General features: G+C 44.2%; 1 protein-coding gene across 3 annotated transcripts in view; it reads right to left on the reverse strand.

The window, feature by feature from the left end:
• The window catches only part of anapc1 (anaphase promoting complex subunit 1), a 221014-nt gene that overhangs the window by 89708 nt on the left and 115196 nt on the right, over positions 1–16110 (reverse strand). For all 3 annotated transcript variants that reach the window (XM_060848972.1, XM_060848952.1, XM_060848962.1), the window contains exon 34: positions 1973–2047. In XM_060848972.1, the coding sequence (XP_060704955.1) occupies positions 1973–2047 (75 nt within the window). The remainder of the gene's footprint in view (positions 1–1972; positions 2048–16110) is intronic.

Consider the following 16110-nt stretch of genomic DNA (forward strand, 5'->3'; position numbering starts at 1 on the left):
TTCCAGATTTCACATTTTGCACAAGTTTCAGGTTATTAACAAATTGCTTTTTTTCATGACACTTGCTCCGATTTTGTGGTAAAAATAACTGAAGCGAACATGCTCGCAGTTCTTAAACATGATAAGGCCAGTAATGTTTGGCGACCAGACATACTCAGTAATTAGGAGCTTGCTGCCTTAGATGCCTTGTTCCTTTACACTTCATAACATTGAATCTTTGTCAAAAGACTCACCGTTTAAACACACAGAACATGCAAAGTTTCTATATTTACTCGCTCAACACATTAGAAAAAAACTAAGTTTATTTTGGTGCAAGTGGACTTTTAATGGCATGATAAGGCTTGACCAAACTCCACTCTCTGAAAATTTACAAGTGCAAAGTTTCATTCATACTGATATTAACTATTGTGGAAATTGAAAAGAAAAACGTATTGAATTTTTAAAAAATTGCTTCAACTTTTTCTTTTCACCTTCTACACTCCTCTATTTCCCTTTCTCTAGAAGTTGGATTTAATTAAATTTTCTAACCAACAATTCACAGTTCAGGCTGCTCCTTCAGAATTATCAAATCTATTTGGCTAATTAGATGCACTGTTGCTTGTCCTGTTAACAAAGACTCCAGGTCCCTGTCAAGGGAAACACACAAACTGATTTTTACTCACTGCCAGCATGAGAAAATAAGCTCACAGCAAACCTGCAGGAACATTTTATGTGCAATGACAGTTGCTGCCATTCATTCTACAGTGATCACAAAATCTGGATCCACGTTTCTGCAATGCACTCATGCATGTAATGTATTGGTTTCCTTGGTTCTCATGATTTGTTTCTGATTTCCATTTCTGCACTGCAAATTCAGGAGTTGTCTGAGGCACCTGACTTGTAAAAACCTTGCTTCACTGAATTTGTCCTTGGATGAATTGCCAAATCTACTTTGTCTCTGAGTCTTGCTCCCTGCCTCATTCAACTTCCTAAGCCCCAGTGGAAACAGCAATCAAGACTTCCAGATTTTGCATTTCGCTACCTTTGCTAACTGGTTACTTGCCCCCACTAGGATCAACACAACTGTTATGTAATGAGCGCTGCAGAACCTCAATCAGACATTGAACAGCCAGGAAACTCCCCAGGCAAACCCATTAATGTGTGTACAAACATGCCACCCAACTGCCCAAGGGCAGTCATTTCAAACCTCAGCAACACCCATTGAAAGCTGTGTGACAGTGGAAGAAAAGCATTTCGTTGGAAGTACGTATTTGGAACATCACTGTTTGACGGTTGCCACAATGCAACACTCAACAGTGTAACTCCCTGGCTGGTGTAAAACCAAGTGCAAATAGGTTACATCTTCCCACATTTCTAGGGCTTACAAACCTGCAGGCGCATCTGACACACCAGCATACTCAAATGGAAAAGTAGTGGGTGCCATTTCACTAATAAATTGAAACCATATAATGTCTTTTAAAGAAAAGTTATTTCCCATGTTAAGAAACAACCTGGACTGCAGCGGCTTGTGTTACATCAGCAGACTGGCTAGTATATTGCATCAAAGGTCAAAAGTAACCAGAATAGGAATTTTAAACTCATTTTCTCCTCCCACCTTTGTTATTATTCCAGGGCTCTGACAGTGTTTAGCAGGTGACAAAAGTGTCACACACCAATTTACCCTGCCCTCCACATCAGTGCTACATCCTTGCATTGGCTTCTCCTTTGGGGTTTCTTGGAGAGGAGGCTGCATCTTGTGTGACTCTGAGGCAGCAATACACAGATCAATTCGTGGCGTCTGCATTTGCAGACATCCCGAAGAGGCTTTAATTTCCCATCGGCATTTCGGAGCAAGAGCTTCAGATTTGGTTTTGCAGCATCGTTTTTGAAGAAACCTTTGCTGGCTGCACGTGATGAAAGAAGGAACTGAAGCCCTGAAAAAGGCGCAGATTAAGGGAAAAAGGAAGGCAGCTGAATGGGAAAAAGTACTTACAGGCGGTATGTTGCTATTAATCCATGTTGGGTTGGGTTTTATTTCATCCCACATAATCAATCCCCTTGCCAGAGTCTGAGGAAAGAATCAGAAACATAACACACATAAGTAAACAGAAGGACATTTCTGTGCAATGTACAGGTACCCAACACACTCAACACTAATTATTTGTTGGCAGAAGTAGCTTTGCACAAGTTTATCTCCATCTCCTAAAGGCCTTAAAATGGACCCGCTTGACTAAAGTTTTGGTCACTTGTCTTAAGAGTTTCTATATGGAGTTGGTCTGGCAACATGTGTACAATGCCTTCTGTCACTTCACCATGTTGATGTGGTCATGGATAGGATTACACAGGCAATCTGGTAGACGCAGTATGTATATAGACTTTAGTAATCGGCCATGTAGCATCTTATCAGAGCATGTCTTGAGAAGATTAAGGAGAAGGAACTAGGAAAGATAGCAAACTTTGTTAAAAATAAATAGGGAAGTAAAAAAATAAGAGAAATTTTATTCCCCCTCCCCTCCCCCCAAAGTGGCTGAATCTAGATAGTGTCGTTCTACAGAGTTCACTTATGGGCCACTTTTGCTCTCTACAGATCTCAGTTATTTGGATATAGGCCTAGAGGAAGTGGTGTGAAAATCTGCAGCTCATATCAAAATAGGAGGTGTGGTTATTTCTTTAGAACATCAAAGGAAGCTGCAAAAAAACCTGCTAACATTGAGGGGATCAGGGAGACCTGGAGGTACATTATAGACAGCATCACTGTTGGATGAGGTTGGAGAAAAAAACTGGTTGCGTTCCAGGTTCTTTCCTTCAGAGGCAGGTGATATTAAAAGCAAGAGGTCAGTAAGAGTTCACTTAAAACCTAAAGACCCCAGCTTTGCAGGGCATGTAATAATTGACTTCTAGATTAGTGGTGCTGGAAGAGCACAGCAGTTCAGGCAGCATCATCGATGTTTCGGGCAAAAGCCCTTCATCAGGAATAAAGGCAGAGAGCCTGAAGCGTGGAGAGATAAGCTAGAGGAGGGTGGGAGTGGGGAGAAAGTAGCATAGAGTACAGTAGGTGAGTGGGGGAGGGGATGAAGGTGATACGTCAGGGAGGAGTGGATAGGTGGAAAAGGAGATAGGCAGGTAGCACAAGTCCAGACAAGTCATGGGGACAGTGCTGAGCTGGAAGTTTGGAACTAGGGTGAGGTGGGAGAAGGGGAAATAAGGAAATTGTTGAAGTCCACATTGATGCCCTGGGGTTGAAGTATTCCGAGGTGGAAGATGAGGCGTTCTTCCTCCAGGCGTCTGGTGGTGAGGGAGCGGCGGTGAAGGAGGCCCAGGGCCTCCATGTCCTCGGCAGAGTGGGAGGGGGAATTGAAATGTTGGGCGGTGTGGTTGATTGGTGCGGGTGTCCCAGAGATGTTCCCTAAAGCGCTCTGCTAGGAGGTGCCCAGTCTCCCCAGTGTAGAGGAGACCGCATCGGGAGCAACGGATACAATAAATGATATTAGTGGATGTGCAGGTAAAACTTTGATGGATGTGGATAGGGCCTTGGATAGAGGTGGGGTAGAAGGTGTGGGCGCAGGTTTTACAGTTCCTGCGGTGGCAAGGGAAGGTGCCAGGATGGTAGGGTGGGTTTTAGGGCAGGCGTGGACCTGACCAGGTAGTCACGGAGGGAACGGTCTTTGCGGAAGGCGGAAAGGGTTGGGAGGGAAATATATCCCTGGTGGTGGGGTCTTTTTGGAGGTGGCGGAAATGTCGACAGAAGATTTGGTTTATGCGAAGGTTGGTAGGCTGGAAGGTGAGCACAGGGGCATTCTGTCCTTGTTACGGTTGGAGGGGTTGGGTCTGAGAGCGGAGATGCGGGATGTGGACGAGATGCGTTGGAAGGCATCTTTAACCATGTGGGAAGGCAAATTGCGGTCTCTAAAGAAGGAGGCCATCTGGTGTGTTCTGTGGTGGAACTGGCCCTCCTGGGAGCAGATACGGTGGAGGCGGAGGAATTGGGAATATGGAATGGCATTTTTGCAAGAGGTAGGGTGGGAAGAGGTGTAATCCAGGTAGCTGTGGGAGTCAGTGGGTTTGTAAAAATTGTCAGTGTCAAGTCGGTCGTCATTGATGGAGAGGTCCAGAAAGGGGAGGGAGGTGTCAGAGATAGTCCAGGTCAGGGTGGAATGTGTTGGTGAAGTTGATGAATTGCTCAACCTCCTCGCGGGAGCACGAGGTGGCGCCAATGCAGTCATCAAAGTAGCGGAGGAAGAGTGGTGCCGGTGTAATTACGGAAGATCAACTGTTCTATGTAGCCAACAAAGAGACAGGCATAGCTGGGGCCCATATGTGTGCCCATGGCTACCCCTTTGGTCTGGAGGAAGTGGGAGGATTCGAAGGAGAAATTGTTTAGGGTGAGGACCAGTTCGGCCAAATGAATGAGAGTGTTGGTGGAAGGGTACTGTTAGGATGTAGGGAGAGGAAAAAAACGGAGGGCTTGGAGGCCTTGGTGATGGCGGATGGAGGTGTAGAGGGAATGGATATCCATGGTGAAGATGAGGCGTTGGGGGACGGGGAAACGGAAGTCTTGGAGGTGGAGGAGGGCATGGGTGGTGTCTCGAACGTATGTGGGGAGTTCCTGGACTAGGTGGGATAGGACAGTGTCGAGGTAGGTAGAGAGGAGTTCAGTGGGGCAGGAGCAGGCTGAGACAATGGGTCAGGCTTGTGGATCTTGGGAAGGAGGTAGAACCGGGCAGTGCAGGGTTCCCGGACTATAAGGTTGGAAGCTCTGGGTGGGAGAACTCCTGAGGTGATGAGATTCTGTATAGTCTGGGAGATGACGGTTTGGTAATAGGGGGTGGGGTCATGGTCGAGGGGGAAGTAGGAAGAGGTGTCCTCGAATTGGCGTTTGGCTTCAGCGGCATAGAGGTCAGTGCATCAGACTATCACTGCACCCCTTTTATCCGCTGGCTTGATGGTGAGATTAGGATTGGAGGGCTGCGCATTGTGAGGGTGAGAGGTTGGGGGTGGGGGTGGGAAGAGGGGAGTAGATGGGTTGACAGGTTAATGTCCCGATGGCACTTGGAAATGAAGAGGTCGAGGGTGGTTAATAGGCCAGCGCGGGGTGTCCAGGTGGATGCAGTGTGTTGGAGGTGGGCGAAGGGATCCTCGGAGGGTGGGCGGGAATCCTGATTGTGAAAGTAAGCTCGGAGGTGGAGGTGACGGGAGAACTGTTCAACGTCACGGCGTGTATTAAATTCATTGATGCGTGGACGGAGGGGGATGAAGGTGAGTCCTTTGCTGAGGACTGATCGTTCGTCCTCAGTGAGGGGGAGGTCTGGAGGGATGGTGAAAACTCAGCAGGGCTGGGAGCTGGGATCTGGTGTGGGGGTGGAACCTGTAACTGGAGTGGATGTGATGGTGGGGGGAATGGGGTAGAGTCATGAGCAGGGGTAGTGTTCCCCTCGGGGTTCTGGGGGGTGAGGCTAGTGACAGTGGGGTCTGTGGGGGGCGTGTCAGCAGAATGCAGGTGAGTGGCACTGATGGGGGTGACCACAGCAGTGGGGGTGGCGGAAGTCACTGAGCGTGTGGCATCAGCGATGATGTGAGGGCCGGAATGACTGCCATTAGTCAGACTTAACCTTGCATACTTAGGCTTCACAGTTTGTGCTGGTCAAGTTGTTGAAACTGCAAACTGTTAACAACTGTATAAAGAGAAGAAGGGCACGTAGGACAACTTTTAATATTGTTCCCTACATTCTAGAAAGCCCATATCCCATTAACAAATTCTTTAAACAAAGACTTATGACACAGGAGAAGTAGTACATTTGAGTCTCCGTGTCTGCACTGTCAATCAGAGTTATGGCTCTTTTATTCTTCCTGCCAAAGTGCACTAACCTACATTTTCCAAAATTATATCCCACCTTCCAAGTTGTCCATCCATTCAATCTCTTTCTATCCTTTTATGGATACTATGTGTCACCCTCATGACTTGCCTCCCGACTTACTATTGTGACCCCTGCAAAACTTGGTGATAAGCAGAAAGTGAGAAATGCTGATGCTGGAGATCAGATTTGAAGAGTGTGGTACTGGAAAAGCACAGACGGTCAGGCAGCAACCAAAGACAGGAGAGTCGATGTTTTGAGCATTATCTCTTCATCAGGAACCTGACTGAGGTGGCACAGTGGCTCAGTGCCTCACAGCACCAGCAACCTGGGTTCAATTCCAGACTTGGGCGACTGACTGTGTGGAGTTTGCACATTCTCCCTGGGTCTGCTTGGGTTTTCTCCTGGTGCTTCGGTTTCCTTCCACAGTCCAAAGATGTGCAGGTTTGGTGCATTAGGTAGGGGAGGACTAGAGTAATCGGTGCAGGGGAATGGGTCTGGGTGGGTTACTCTTCAGAGTGTCAGTGTGGACTTGAACCAAATGACCCGTTTCCACACTGTAAAGATTTTAATTATAGAGTCAAAGAGATGAACAGCACGTAAACAGACCTTTCGGTCCAACTCATCCATGCTGACCACATATCCCAACCTAATCTAGTCCTATTTGCCTGAAGAAGGGCTCATGCCCGAAACGTCGAATCTCCTGTTCCTTGGATGCTGCCTGACCTGCTGCGCTTTTCCAACAACACATTTTCAGCTCTGATCTCCAGCATCTGCAGTCCTCACTTTCTCCCATCAGCATCACGTGGTCAGCCTGTATGCTTTCTGGTGAAGAATTTCATGAAAGGTACAGTGTTGTCGTCAGTAACCTTAGTATTCAAGTGTTAAGTTTACATTAAAATACATGATTTAAAGGTTTAGTTAGACTATGCTATCATTTGTTAGGCTAACTATTTTTGTTTTGATTTTTACTGATTTTTATTGATTTTGTGGTTCACCCCTGTGGGAGGTGCTTGTCATTCGCAGTTTAGGCGAGTATGATCCGGACTGGGAGACCCTGGAAACAAGGCGGGCAGACGTGGCGGGTTCGGTCGGGCAACTATTGTGCACAAGACCTGGTAGGGACAGGTCTTAAAGGATATATCCGGGCGACCGGGGACAGCGGTATTTGCTGCAGAAATTGCCGTGGGACGGGCGCATCGAAATGACCAGGTACCTCTGTGCACAGACCAAGGTAAGAAAAGAGACCTTTAAGTATTGCCTTGGTGGTCGGGACGTACAAAAGTAGGGGGAATTGGCGATATATAAAATAAAGCACATGTAAATGGAAAACAGCCGTGTCAGAAGGGCTAGTAGCTGAAGGGCTACTGAAGGTGCACTTCGTAACTAACTTATGGCCAGACGTCCAGAAAAATATTCAAAAGCTAGAGGAAGCTCAAAGTGTCTATGAGACACAGTGTGTGTGTGTGAGAGAGAGAGTGAGAGTGAGAGAGAGAGAGAGAGAAGAGCTCTACAGCTAGTAGAAAGTTTAACCCTTTTTGATTCAGTTTTAAATGCACATTTGTTTGTTGGTGATTGAATGTTTGCGTTTTATTCCCTGGAGCTTGAGTTCCAGGACTGTTTTGAATCTGATTTTTATTATGGAAACTTAACATGATTTCTTTTAAGGTTAAGGATTTTACAGATTATGAAATAAAATGTTAACTCCTGTTCTTTTTACAGGTCATGACTGCCTTACTATCAGTTTCTAACTAACCTTTTATTCTTACATAAAAGTGATTTATGGAGAACAGTTGAGGTCTCAAAAAGTATATAATTGGCCAGATTAATTAAATGTGCAATAATGGGGAACAAGGGGAGTTGCCTGTGTAACGATCGATCTGCAAATAACATTAAAGGGGGTTTTTTCCTGCCCGACAATCCTTTGGGGAAAATGTTGGGTAATTGGGAACACAACTCCCGGACGCGGGAGAAAGATATGGCTACAATGAAAAACTATTGCTGTTTCGTTTGGACTAGAGAAAGTATTAAGATGCCTGGTATTTTTTTGGCCCAAATATGGATCTGATGAGGATTGGCTGTGTCAAGATCTTAATATGTATGTCAATCGAAAAGAACCGTACAGTCAAAAAGAGTCCGATTGTGCGGCTTGTTGGATAGGGAGCGCGGGAGTAAAATTATGACCCATGAATACGGAGGAATCAGGGAAAGAGCAGAAAAAGAATGAACAAGGGAAGCCACAGTGAGATCCCTTAACGTGTTTGCCGCCCCCATATACTACTCCCCGGAACGAGCCTACAGCTCCCGAAGTAGAACCGAGTCCAGACACAGAAAAAGGAACGAACTCTGAACTGAAAGATGCAGAACCTAGGGGGCTCAGAATCACTCGAGCCACCAGACATAAAGGAGGGGCAGAGATCATGGAAAATATAAAATTATGTCCCTTACGATAGGTTGCGATTGGGGAAGATACAATCAGATATAGAAACGCTCCCTTAACCAGCAGTGAAGTTAGGGTCTTTAAAAAGGAAATGAAAAGTTTAATAGAGGATCCGGTCGGACTAGCCGAACAATTAGACCAATTCCTAGGGCCTAATTTATATACCTGGGGAGAACTGATGGCAATTTTAGGAACGTTATTTTCAGGGGAAGAACGAGGTATGATTAGAAGAGCGGCTTTATAGGAATGGGAAAAGCAGCACCCAGTTGAGGAAGAAGGGGCCCCAGCAGAACAGAAATTCCCAAATGTTGACCCTCATTGGGAGAATAATGACAGAGAAGATAGGGAGTCAATGCGGGATCTAAGAGAAATGGTAACATTAGGAAATAAAGAGGCGGCACTGAGATCATAAAACTTTGTTAAGGCCTTTCAAGTATGACAAGAGAAGGATGAAACCCCTTCTGCATTTCTTAAAAGGCTCAAGGAGGTCACAAGGAAGTATTCAGGAATGGATCCCGATAATCCGATAGCACAGGGACTCTTAAAGGTCCAGTTTGTAACTAAATCATGGCCGGACATACAAAAGAAATTACAGAAATTAGATGGATGGAGTAAAAGACAGTTGGAAGAACTGTTATGTGAGGCACAGAAGTGTATGTGAAAAGGGAAGATGAGAAGCAGAAACAGAAAGCCAAAATGATGGTGGCGGCAGTAGAAGAAATAACAAAAAGGAGACTGGGATCAAGGGATAACAGGAAGGGTAGGGGAGGACATGAAAGACAAAGGTCGGACACCCGGGAAAGGAGGCAACAGGCAGGGTGTTACCATTGCGGGAAAGTGGGGCATTTTAAACGGGAATGCCCGGAATTAGCACGAGAAAGGGGAAACGTTTCTCTAATGGCCTTAGATGAAGATTAGGGGAGTCAGGGGTTCCTTCCTCCTGAGACCGACCAGAAACCTTGATAAATTTAAAGGTGGGACCTGAAGGGGAGGAGGCAGTATTTTTGGTGGACACGGGAGCAGCACAGTCATCCCTAAGTTTTAGACCTACCGGTGTTAAATTGACTAAGGAGTATCTTAAGGTTTCCGGAGTAAAAGGTGAAGAATTCTTGGTGCCTATTTTTGAGCCAAGTCTAATTGGAGGAAATGATGAGGGAGTGACAGGACAATTACCAACTGTCGAGTACAATGGTAAGTTTTTAAAGAACTATATTGTGGCGCTCGGCTCTTCTTTGTCTGTCCTTAGGAAGAAGGGTCTGTTGACCCAGACACCTCCACGTGAGTTCGCCGTACATCGAATACAACTGGGTGATTGGGTCCTGATCAAAACCTGGAAAGATACCAAACTGCACCCAAGCTGGGAGGGACCGTTCCTAACCCTCCTGACTACTGAAACAGCCATCCGAACTGCTGAAAAAGGGTGGAGTCATCACAATCGTGTTAAAGGCCCCGTGGACGCTTCTTCCCCTTCGGCAGAGTGGCAAGCTGATCCTACAGACAACCCTCTGAAAGTCAAGCTGAGCAAAAAAAAAGGACTGAGATAAGAGACTATTAAGCATTGTGTAAAAAAACTGTATCCCAAAACAATTGTAATTGTTGCATGGACTCAGTCCTCCCTGGTATTTAAAGGGTTAGGGAATAGACAGATAGGGCTGTGAGCTGAAATGAATGGTCAGCTTCATGTTGTCACGATAACATTGGCGCTAGCTGCCAAGGGGGGTGAGAAAAATCATCTTACCACTTTATGTCAGAATTATGCTAAACTAAAGTGGCATACCGACTGTTGGGTATGTGCAGAGATGGGGAGTCTGGAATTCCTCTCACGGTAATACCACTTAGCAAAGAAGTGTAGGATGTAACAATCTGATTCGGGCTCAAATGATACAACTTGGAGATTTGAAAGGGGTAATTATAACTTTGCGGGATGGTTCCCTCGACCAGCCCTGAAAACTCTGGGTACTATCGATGGCCTTAGAATTTCTCCCCCCACCCCCACCAAAAGGAGCAGTAAATACCACTTGTTTCTGTAATCAGAATGATACCGCACCCTTCCGATTAGGAAAATCATCTTGTGTACTGCCACTACCATTCCCCATTATTAAATGGAACATATTGAGTATGCGGCCTGAAGGCCTATCCATTTATTCCGGGAGAGAAATATATTCGCGTGACTGAATGTATAGGAATGCATGCATGTTATGATGTTGATCAAACACTGCCTCAAAGTCAGAAAGGCTGGAGTGGCTGCTGCTACCTCGCCGATATAATTCTCCACTTGAGGCCGTTAGAGAGCCCCCAAAATATCTCGGAATAAACAGGGAGGAAGGCGAGTAACCCAGAAAGTAACTGAAGGAGATCGCCTCCTCTGGATTTTGATACCTATGTATGGGACCGCTCGAGCAGGAGTAGAAATACAAAAGTTGGCGGCTTCCCTGGAAGAGTTGGCCAACAATACTGCTGATGCGTTGGCCGAAACCCAATCCCAAGTAGCAGCCATAACGACCAAAATGATTGCCACTAGGCTAACGACTCTTCAGAACAGAATTTAGTCCAGAGCCATCCTAACAGTGAAGGGTGGCACTTGTGCAGTAAATGAAGAGGAATGTTGTACGTACATACCTGAGATCTCCTCTAACATTACTGATATCTCCAAACATGTGCGAGACAAAATCGCCAAGATAAGGGAGGCCGGTAATCGGTACTGGAACGAAAAAGGATGGGAATGGGGGAATTGGGAATTGACTGGTTGGGGAAAGTGGTTAGTCAATCTAGCTATCTATGGATTAATGATATTAGTGGGTCTGGTGGAAGGGTCCAATGTCCTAAAATGAGTAATGAGCCGACTGATGACATCCCTTGGGGAAGGAACCCAAATAAGTCATCAGACCCTTTTACAATCAGCAGGTGATATGCAACAAAGAGGAAGTCAAAGAATGCTTCTAGAGTTCGAAGGACGAACAACACAATGTAAAATGTAAGACTGTGAACCTCATTGCCAAAAGGCGTAAGAGGGCAGAACATAAGAAAATGGATTAAATGAGACTGAATAAGTGCAGAAACAACAGTTTTTTTTTAAAAAAGGGGGAATTGTGGGAGGTTAGAAATGTAGTTTCTGCAGGTGGGGTGTTGCGGGGGTGGGACATTATACAGACGGTCACGGAATTCTTGTAGCATGTAGCTACAAGAGTATAGAGAGTCTTTTAAAGAAAATAGTCTTAAGCTAGGAAATAACTTTAAAGTGTTGTAGTTGACCACAAAAAGCAGCAGCAGGGGCATTTCACAATAAAGCTTATAGTATGAGAGAAACTGGATAAAAGAACAAGCTGTACCAAACAAGGAATAAAGAATGCAGACATACAAGGACAGCAGGATGGCCAGGTAAGAAAATAACTGGGGGAAAAAAACAAGTGAGGTAATCGGCTTATGATAGGATGGGAAGAGGGAGGCGTGATTCCGCAACTTGTAAACTGAAGAAGAATGCTAACATGCTCTGTTTTCGCGCGCATTTCTGCTTGATTGCAGAAGCATCCGGTACTTGCAAGGCTGTAATAAATTGTTCTTGTTTCCAAGGCTTTGTCTCAGGCTGATTTGTGAGTGAGTTCTGTTTCTCACAACCCCCAACCCTGTTTTGCCCAGAGACCCAATTACTTATATTGCACCAAGTTGCATTAGAACACAACTACTACATTATAGGAGAACTACCTGTAAGGAGAACATTTATTTGGAAGCACTAGCTTTCAGAACACTGCTCCTTCATCTGGCAGCTGTGGAGCAGGAAAATAGGACAATTTATAACAAAAGATTAGTGTCATGACGAATGCTTTCAAATAAACTTGATGCTGCATGTTTTTAGCTTTGTCCACCCCAGTTCAACACCAGTACCTTCCAACATATAAGGAGTGTAAAATTGTACATTACTCCACCGGTTGTTTTTGTCCACACAGAGGATTCACAACACATACCTGTCGTTTACTACAGTCCACAAACTCAGTCACTGCTGCTGGCTCCATTGTGTTGGACCCTTCACATGTGCTGCTTCTAATTTTAACAGAAACAGGCCACTCGACCAATCAAGTCTTCTCTGCCATTCAATCATGGCTGTTATGTTTCTCAAACCCATTCTCATGATGTCTCTCCATAACACTTCGAGTCACAGAGTTGTAAAGCAGGGAAACAGACCCTTTGGATCAACTTGTCCATGCCAACCGCAAAACTTAAGTTGATCTCGTTCCATTTGCCAGTATTTGGTCCATATCCCTCTAAACCTTTCCAATTCACAAACCCACCCAAATACCTTTTAAATGCTGTAAATGTACTCGCCTCCCTCGCTTTCTCTGGCAGCTGGTTCCATATATGCACCACCCTCTGTGTGAACAAGTTGCCCCTCAGGTTCTTTGTAAATCTTTCCCCTCTCATCTTAAATCTATGCCATCTAGTTTTGGTCACTTCTACGTTGGGAAAGAGAGCTTGGCTATTCACCCTATCAATGCCCTTCATGATTTTATAAACCTCCATAAGGTCACCCCATAATCTCCGACACTCCAGGGAAGAAGTCCAATCTATTCAATTTCTCCCTGTATCTCGAACCCTCCAGCCCCAGCAACATCCTTGTAAGTCTTTTCTGAACCCTTTCTAGTTTAACACCATCCTTGCCATGGCAGAGAGACCAGATTTGAATGCAGTATTCTGAAAGTGGCCTCATCAACGCCCTGTACAACCACAACCTGACATTTTGATACTGATACTCAATGCACTGATCAATAAAGGGAATCATACCAAAGGCCTTTTTTACTATCCTATCTACCTAAAACTCCACTTTCAAAGAACTATGAATCTGCATGCCAAGGTCTCTTTGTTCAGCAACACTCCCAGGACCTTACCATTAAGTGTATAAATCCTGGCCTGATTTGTCTTACCAAAATGAAACACCTCATATTTATCTAAATTAAACTCCATCTGTCACTCCTTGGTACATCTGATCAAGATCCTGTTGTACTCTGAGGTAACCTTCTTCACTGTCCACTACACCACCAAAGTTGGTGTCATCGGTAAACTTACTAATTATATCCAAATCATTTATACAAATGATGAAAATTAGTGGACCCAGCACTGATCCTTGTGGCACACCACTGGTCACAGGCCTTCAGTCTGAAAAGCAATCCTCTGCACCACCCTCTATCTCCTACAAACAGGCCAATTTTGAATCCAATTGACTAGCTCCTCCTGGATTCCATGTAATCTAACCTTTCTAACCAGTCTACCATGCAGAACCTGGTGAAATACCTTGTTGAAATCCAGATAGACAATGACTATCACTCTGCCTTCATCAATTTTCTTTGTCACTTCTTCAAATAAACTCAATTATATTCACTGGATTTCTCACCTACAAAGCTGTGTTGACTATCCTGATCAGTCCTTGCCTTTCCAAATGTAAATCTTGCCCCTCAGAATCCCAACAACTTCCCCACCACTGATGTGAAGCTCACTGGTCTATAGTTCCTTGATAATTCCTTACAACTTCTCTTAAATAATGGCATTACATTAGCCAATCCCCAGACTTGCAGCACCTCACCTGTGGCTATCCATGATACAAATACCTCAGCAACCTCTTCCCTAGCTTCCCGAAAAACTCAGATACAATTGTTACAATGCCCTCACTGATCCAGAAGCTATCTGTTTTAAGTTCACCCAATGACTTGTGAAGGTGGGTACAATTAAAATATTTGAAAGGCACGTGAATGGGTATATGAATAAGGATTTAGAAGGATATGGGCCAAATGCTGGCAAATGGGACTATATCAGTTTGGGAAGTCTGGTCAGCACAGGCAAGTTGGACCAAAGGGTCTGTTTCCAAGCTGTATGAATCTATGACTCTATGTCTTGATCTCCATAGCCTTCAGTAGTAATGAGCTCCACTGATTCACCACCCTCTGGCTGAAGACATTGCTCCTCATCTCTTCACTGAGAGGCTGTGCTCTTAGGTCTTAGTTTCTCCGACCAGTAGAAACATCTTCTCCACATCCACACTATCCAGGCCTCTCGTTTTTTGATTTAATCCTCCATCCTTCGAAAATCCATCAAGTACAGATCTAGAGTCCTCAAGCGCTCCTCCTATGACAAACTCCTGGATTCATTCTTGTCAACCACCACTGGACCCCTCCAAGGCCAGTACATATTTCCTTAGATATTGGGCCTAAAATTGCTCTCAATATTCCAAATGCAGTCCATGTTCACTTAGACCTCTCTTTTCTTTTTAAGATATTATAACAAGTCTGTATCGTCTATTTTCATGTTACTTGCTAATGTGCATAGTTTGTTTTCCTCTCATCTTTTGGTCATCTTTTGTTGGCATTTAAATCTTTCCTAATCCTCTGTCTTACCACTAATCTTGGCCCACAGTACGTTTTCTTTCTTTTAATTTGGTATTATCCTTAATTTCTTTGATTAACTCAGATCTGTTTATCCCCATCTTAGATTCCTCCTTCCTCACTGGGATATAACTTCACTGTAAGCCACAAACTTTTTTTGTATACCTGCCTTTGCTCAAATGCCTCTTTTGCTAAACTTTGGCCACCTTTGCCGTATGTTATTACCCTTATTCAAGCTTTGCTACCAAACCACGTTTCTCCCTCTCAAATGTAATGCTAAATTCTGCCATGTTATGGTCACAGTTCCCGAATGGCCTTTTACTTTGGGACTGTTTACTAAAGCTACTTCATTACGCATCACCAGATTTGACATTCCTGGTTGACCCCATAACATGTGGCTTGAGGAAACTGATCTAAAATCACTCAAAGAATGCATTCACGAAGTACATTTTATGAATGTTATTCATTCATAAAACCCTTTGTTAATTTGATTTTACTAAATTACATGAAGATTGGCATCATGGTGATCGTACTGCCTTTTTGACAAGCTATTATCATCTACTGATTTATTCTCTGTCCTACAAAGCAGCTACTGTTATGGGTCCTATAGAATACTTCCGCAGTTGTTTATTTCCTCTTGTTACCCTTACCTTCCTTCATATAGGATCCTGTATCATTTGATTCTTGATCATTTCTTGCGATCATATTTATTCCATTGGGTACTGAGAAAGCTACCCTACCAACCCTTCCTTCCTGCCTAACCTTTCAAAAAGTTAAGTGCCTCTGAACATTTAGTCCCCAGTTTTGATCTCCTTCTAGCCATGTCTTGGTCACTGGAGATTGCCAAAAATCTCCAACTACAATTAAAAATTAAAGGAATGAGATTCCACATGTCTAATATGTAATTTCAACAGCCAGAGATGTTCTTTAGCAGTAATTAATAAATATCGCATCATTAATATTGTGCTTAGATTATAATATGCAAGACCTCAAATTTTAAAGGGTGTTTAGTTGGCATTAGCCACACAACATAGGAACTCAGTTGGCTGGTTTGTGATGCAGAGTGATGCCAACAATGCAGGTTCAACTCCCACACCAGTTGAGGTTACTATGAAGGTCCACCTTCTCAACCTTTCCCCTTGCCTGAGGCATGGTGACCGTCAGTTAAACTCACCATCAGTTGTCTCTCTCTTTCTCTCTCTCTGTGCGTGTGTTAAGAAAGAACAGCTCTATTGTCCCCTGGGACTGAAATGACTTTACCTTTTCCTTTCTAATCCACACAGGCAAATTCTTTTTGACAAGTGCATTAGCACTAATTTTCTCTTGTAATACTTTATGAGCTATCTTTTTTAAAAATTGGTTGCTATTTCCACAATTCTTTATCTGTATACAATGCTCCGCCAAGTTTTGCATATCTATGCTAAGTGCTTTGGTCACTTACAATCTTTAAAGTCTAACAAATGAAAAGTCT

The sequence above is a fragment of the Hemiscyllium ocellatum genome, chromosome 3 (genome assembly GCF_020745735.1).
Source record: "Hemiscyllium ocellatum isolate sHemOce1 chromosome 3, sHemOce1.pat.X.cur, whole genome shotgun sequence".
NCBI lineage: Eukaryota > Metazoa > Chordata > Chondrichthyes > Orectolobiformes > Hemiscylliidae > Hemiscyllium > Hemiscyllium ocellatum.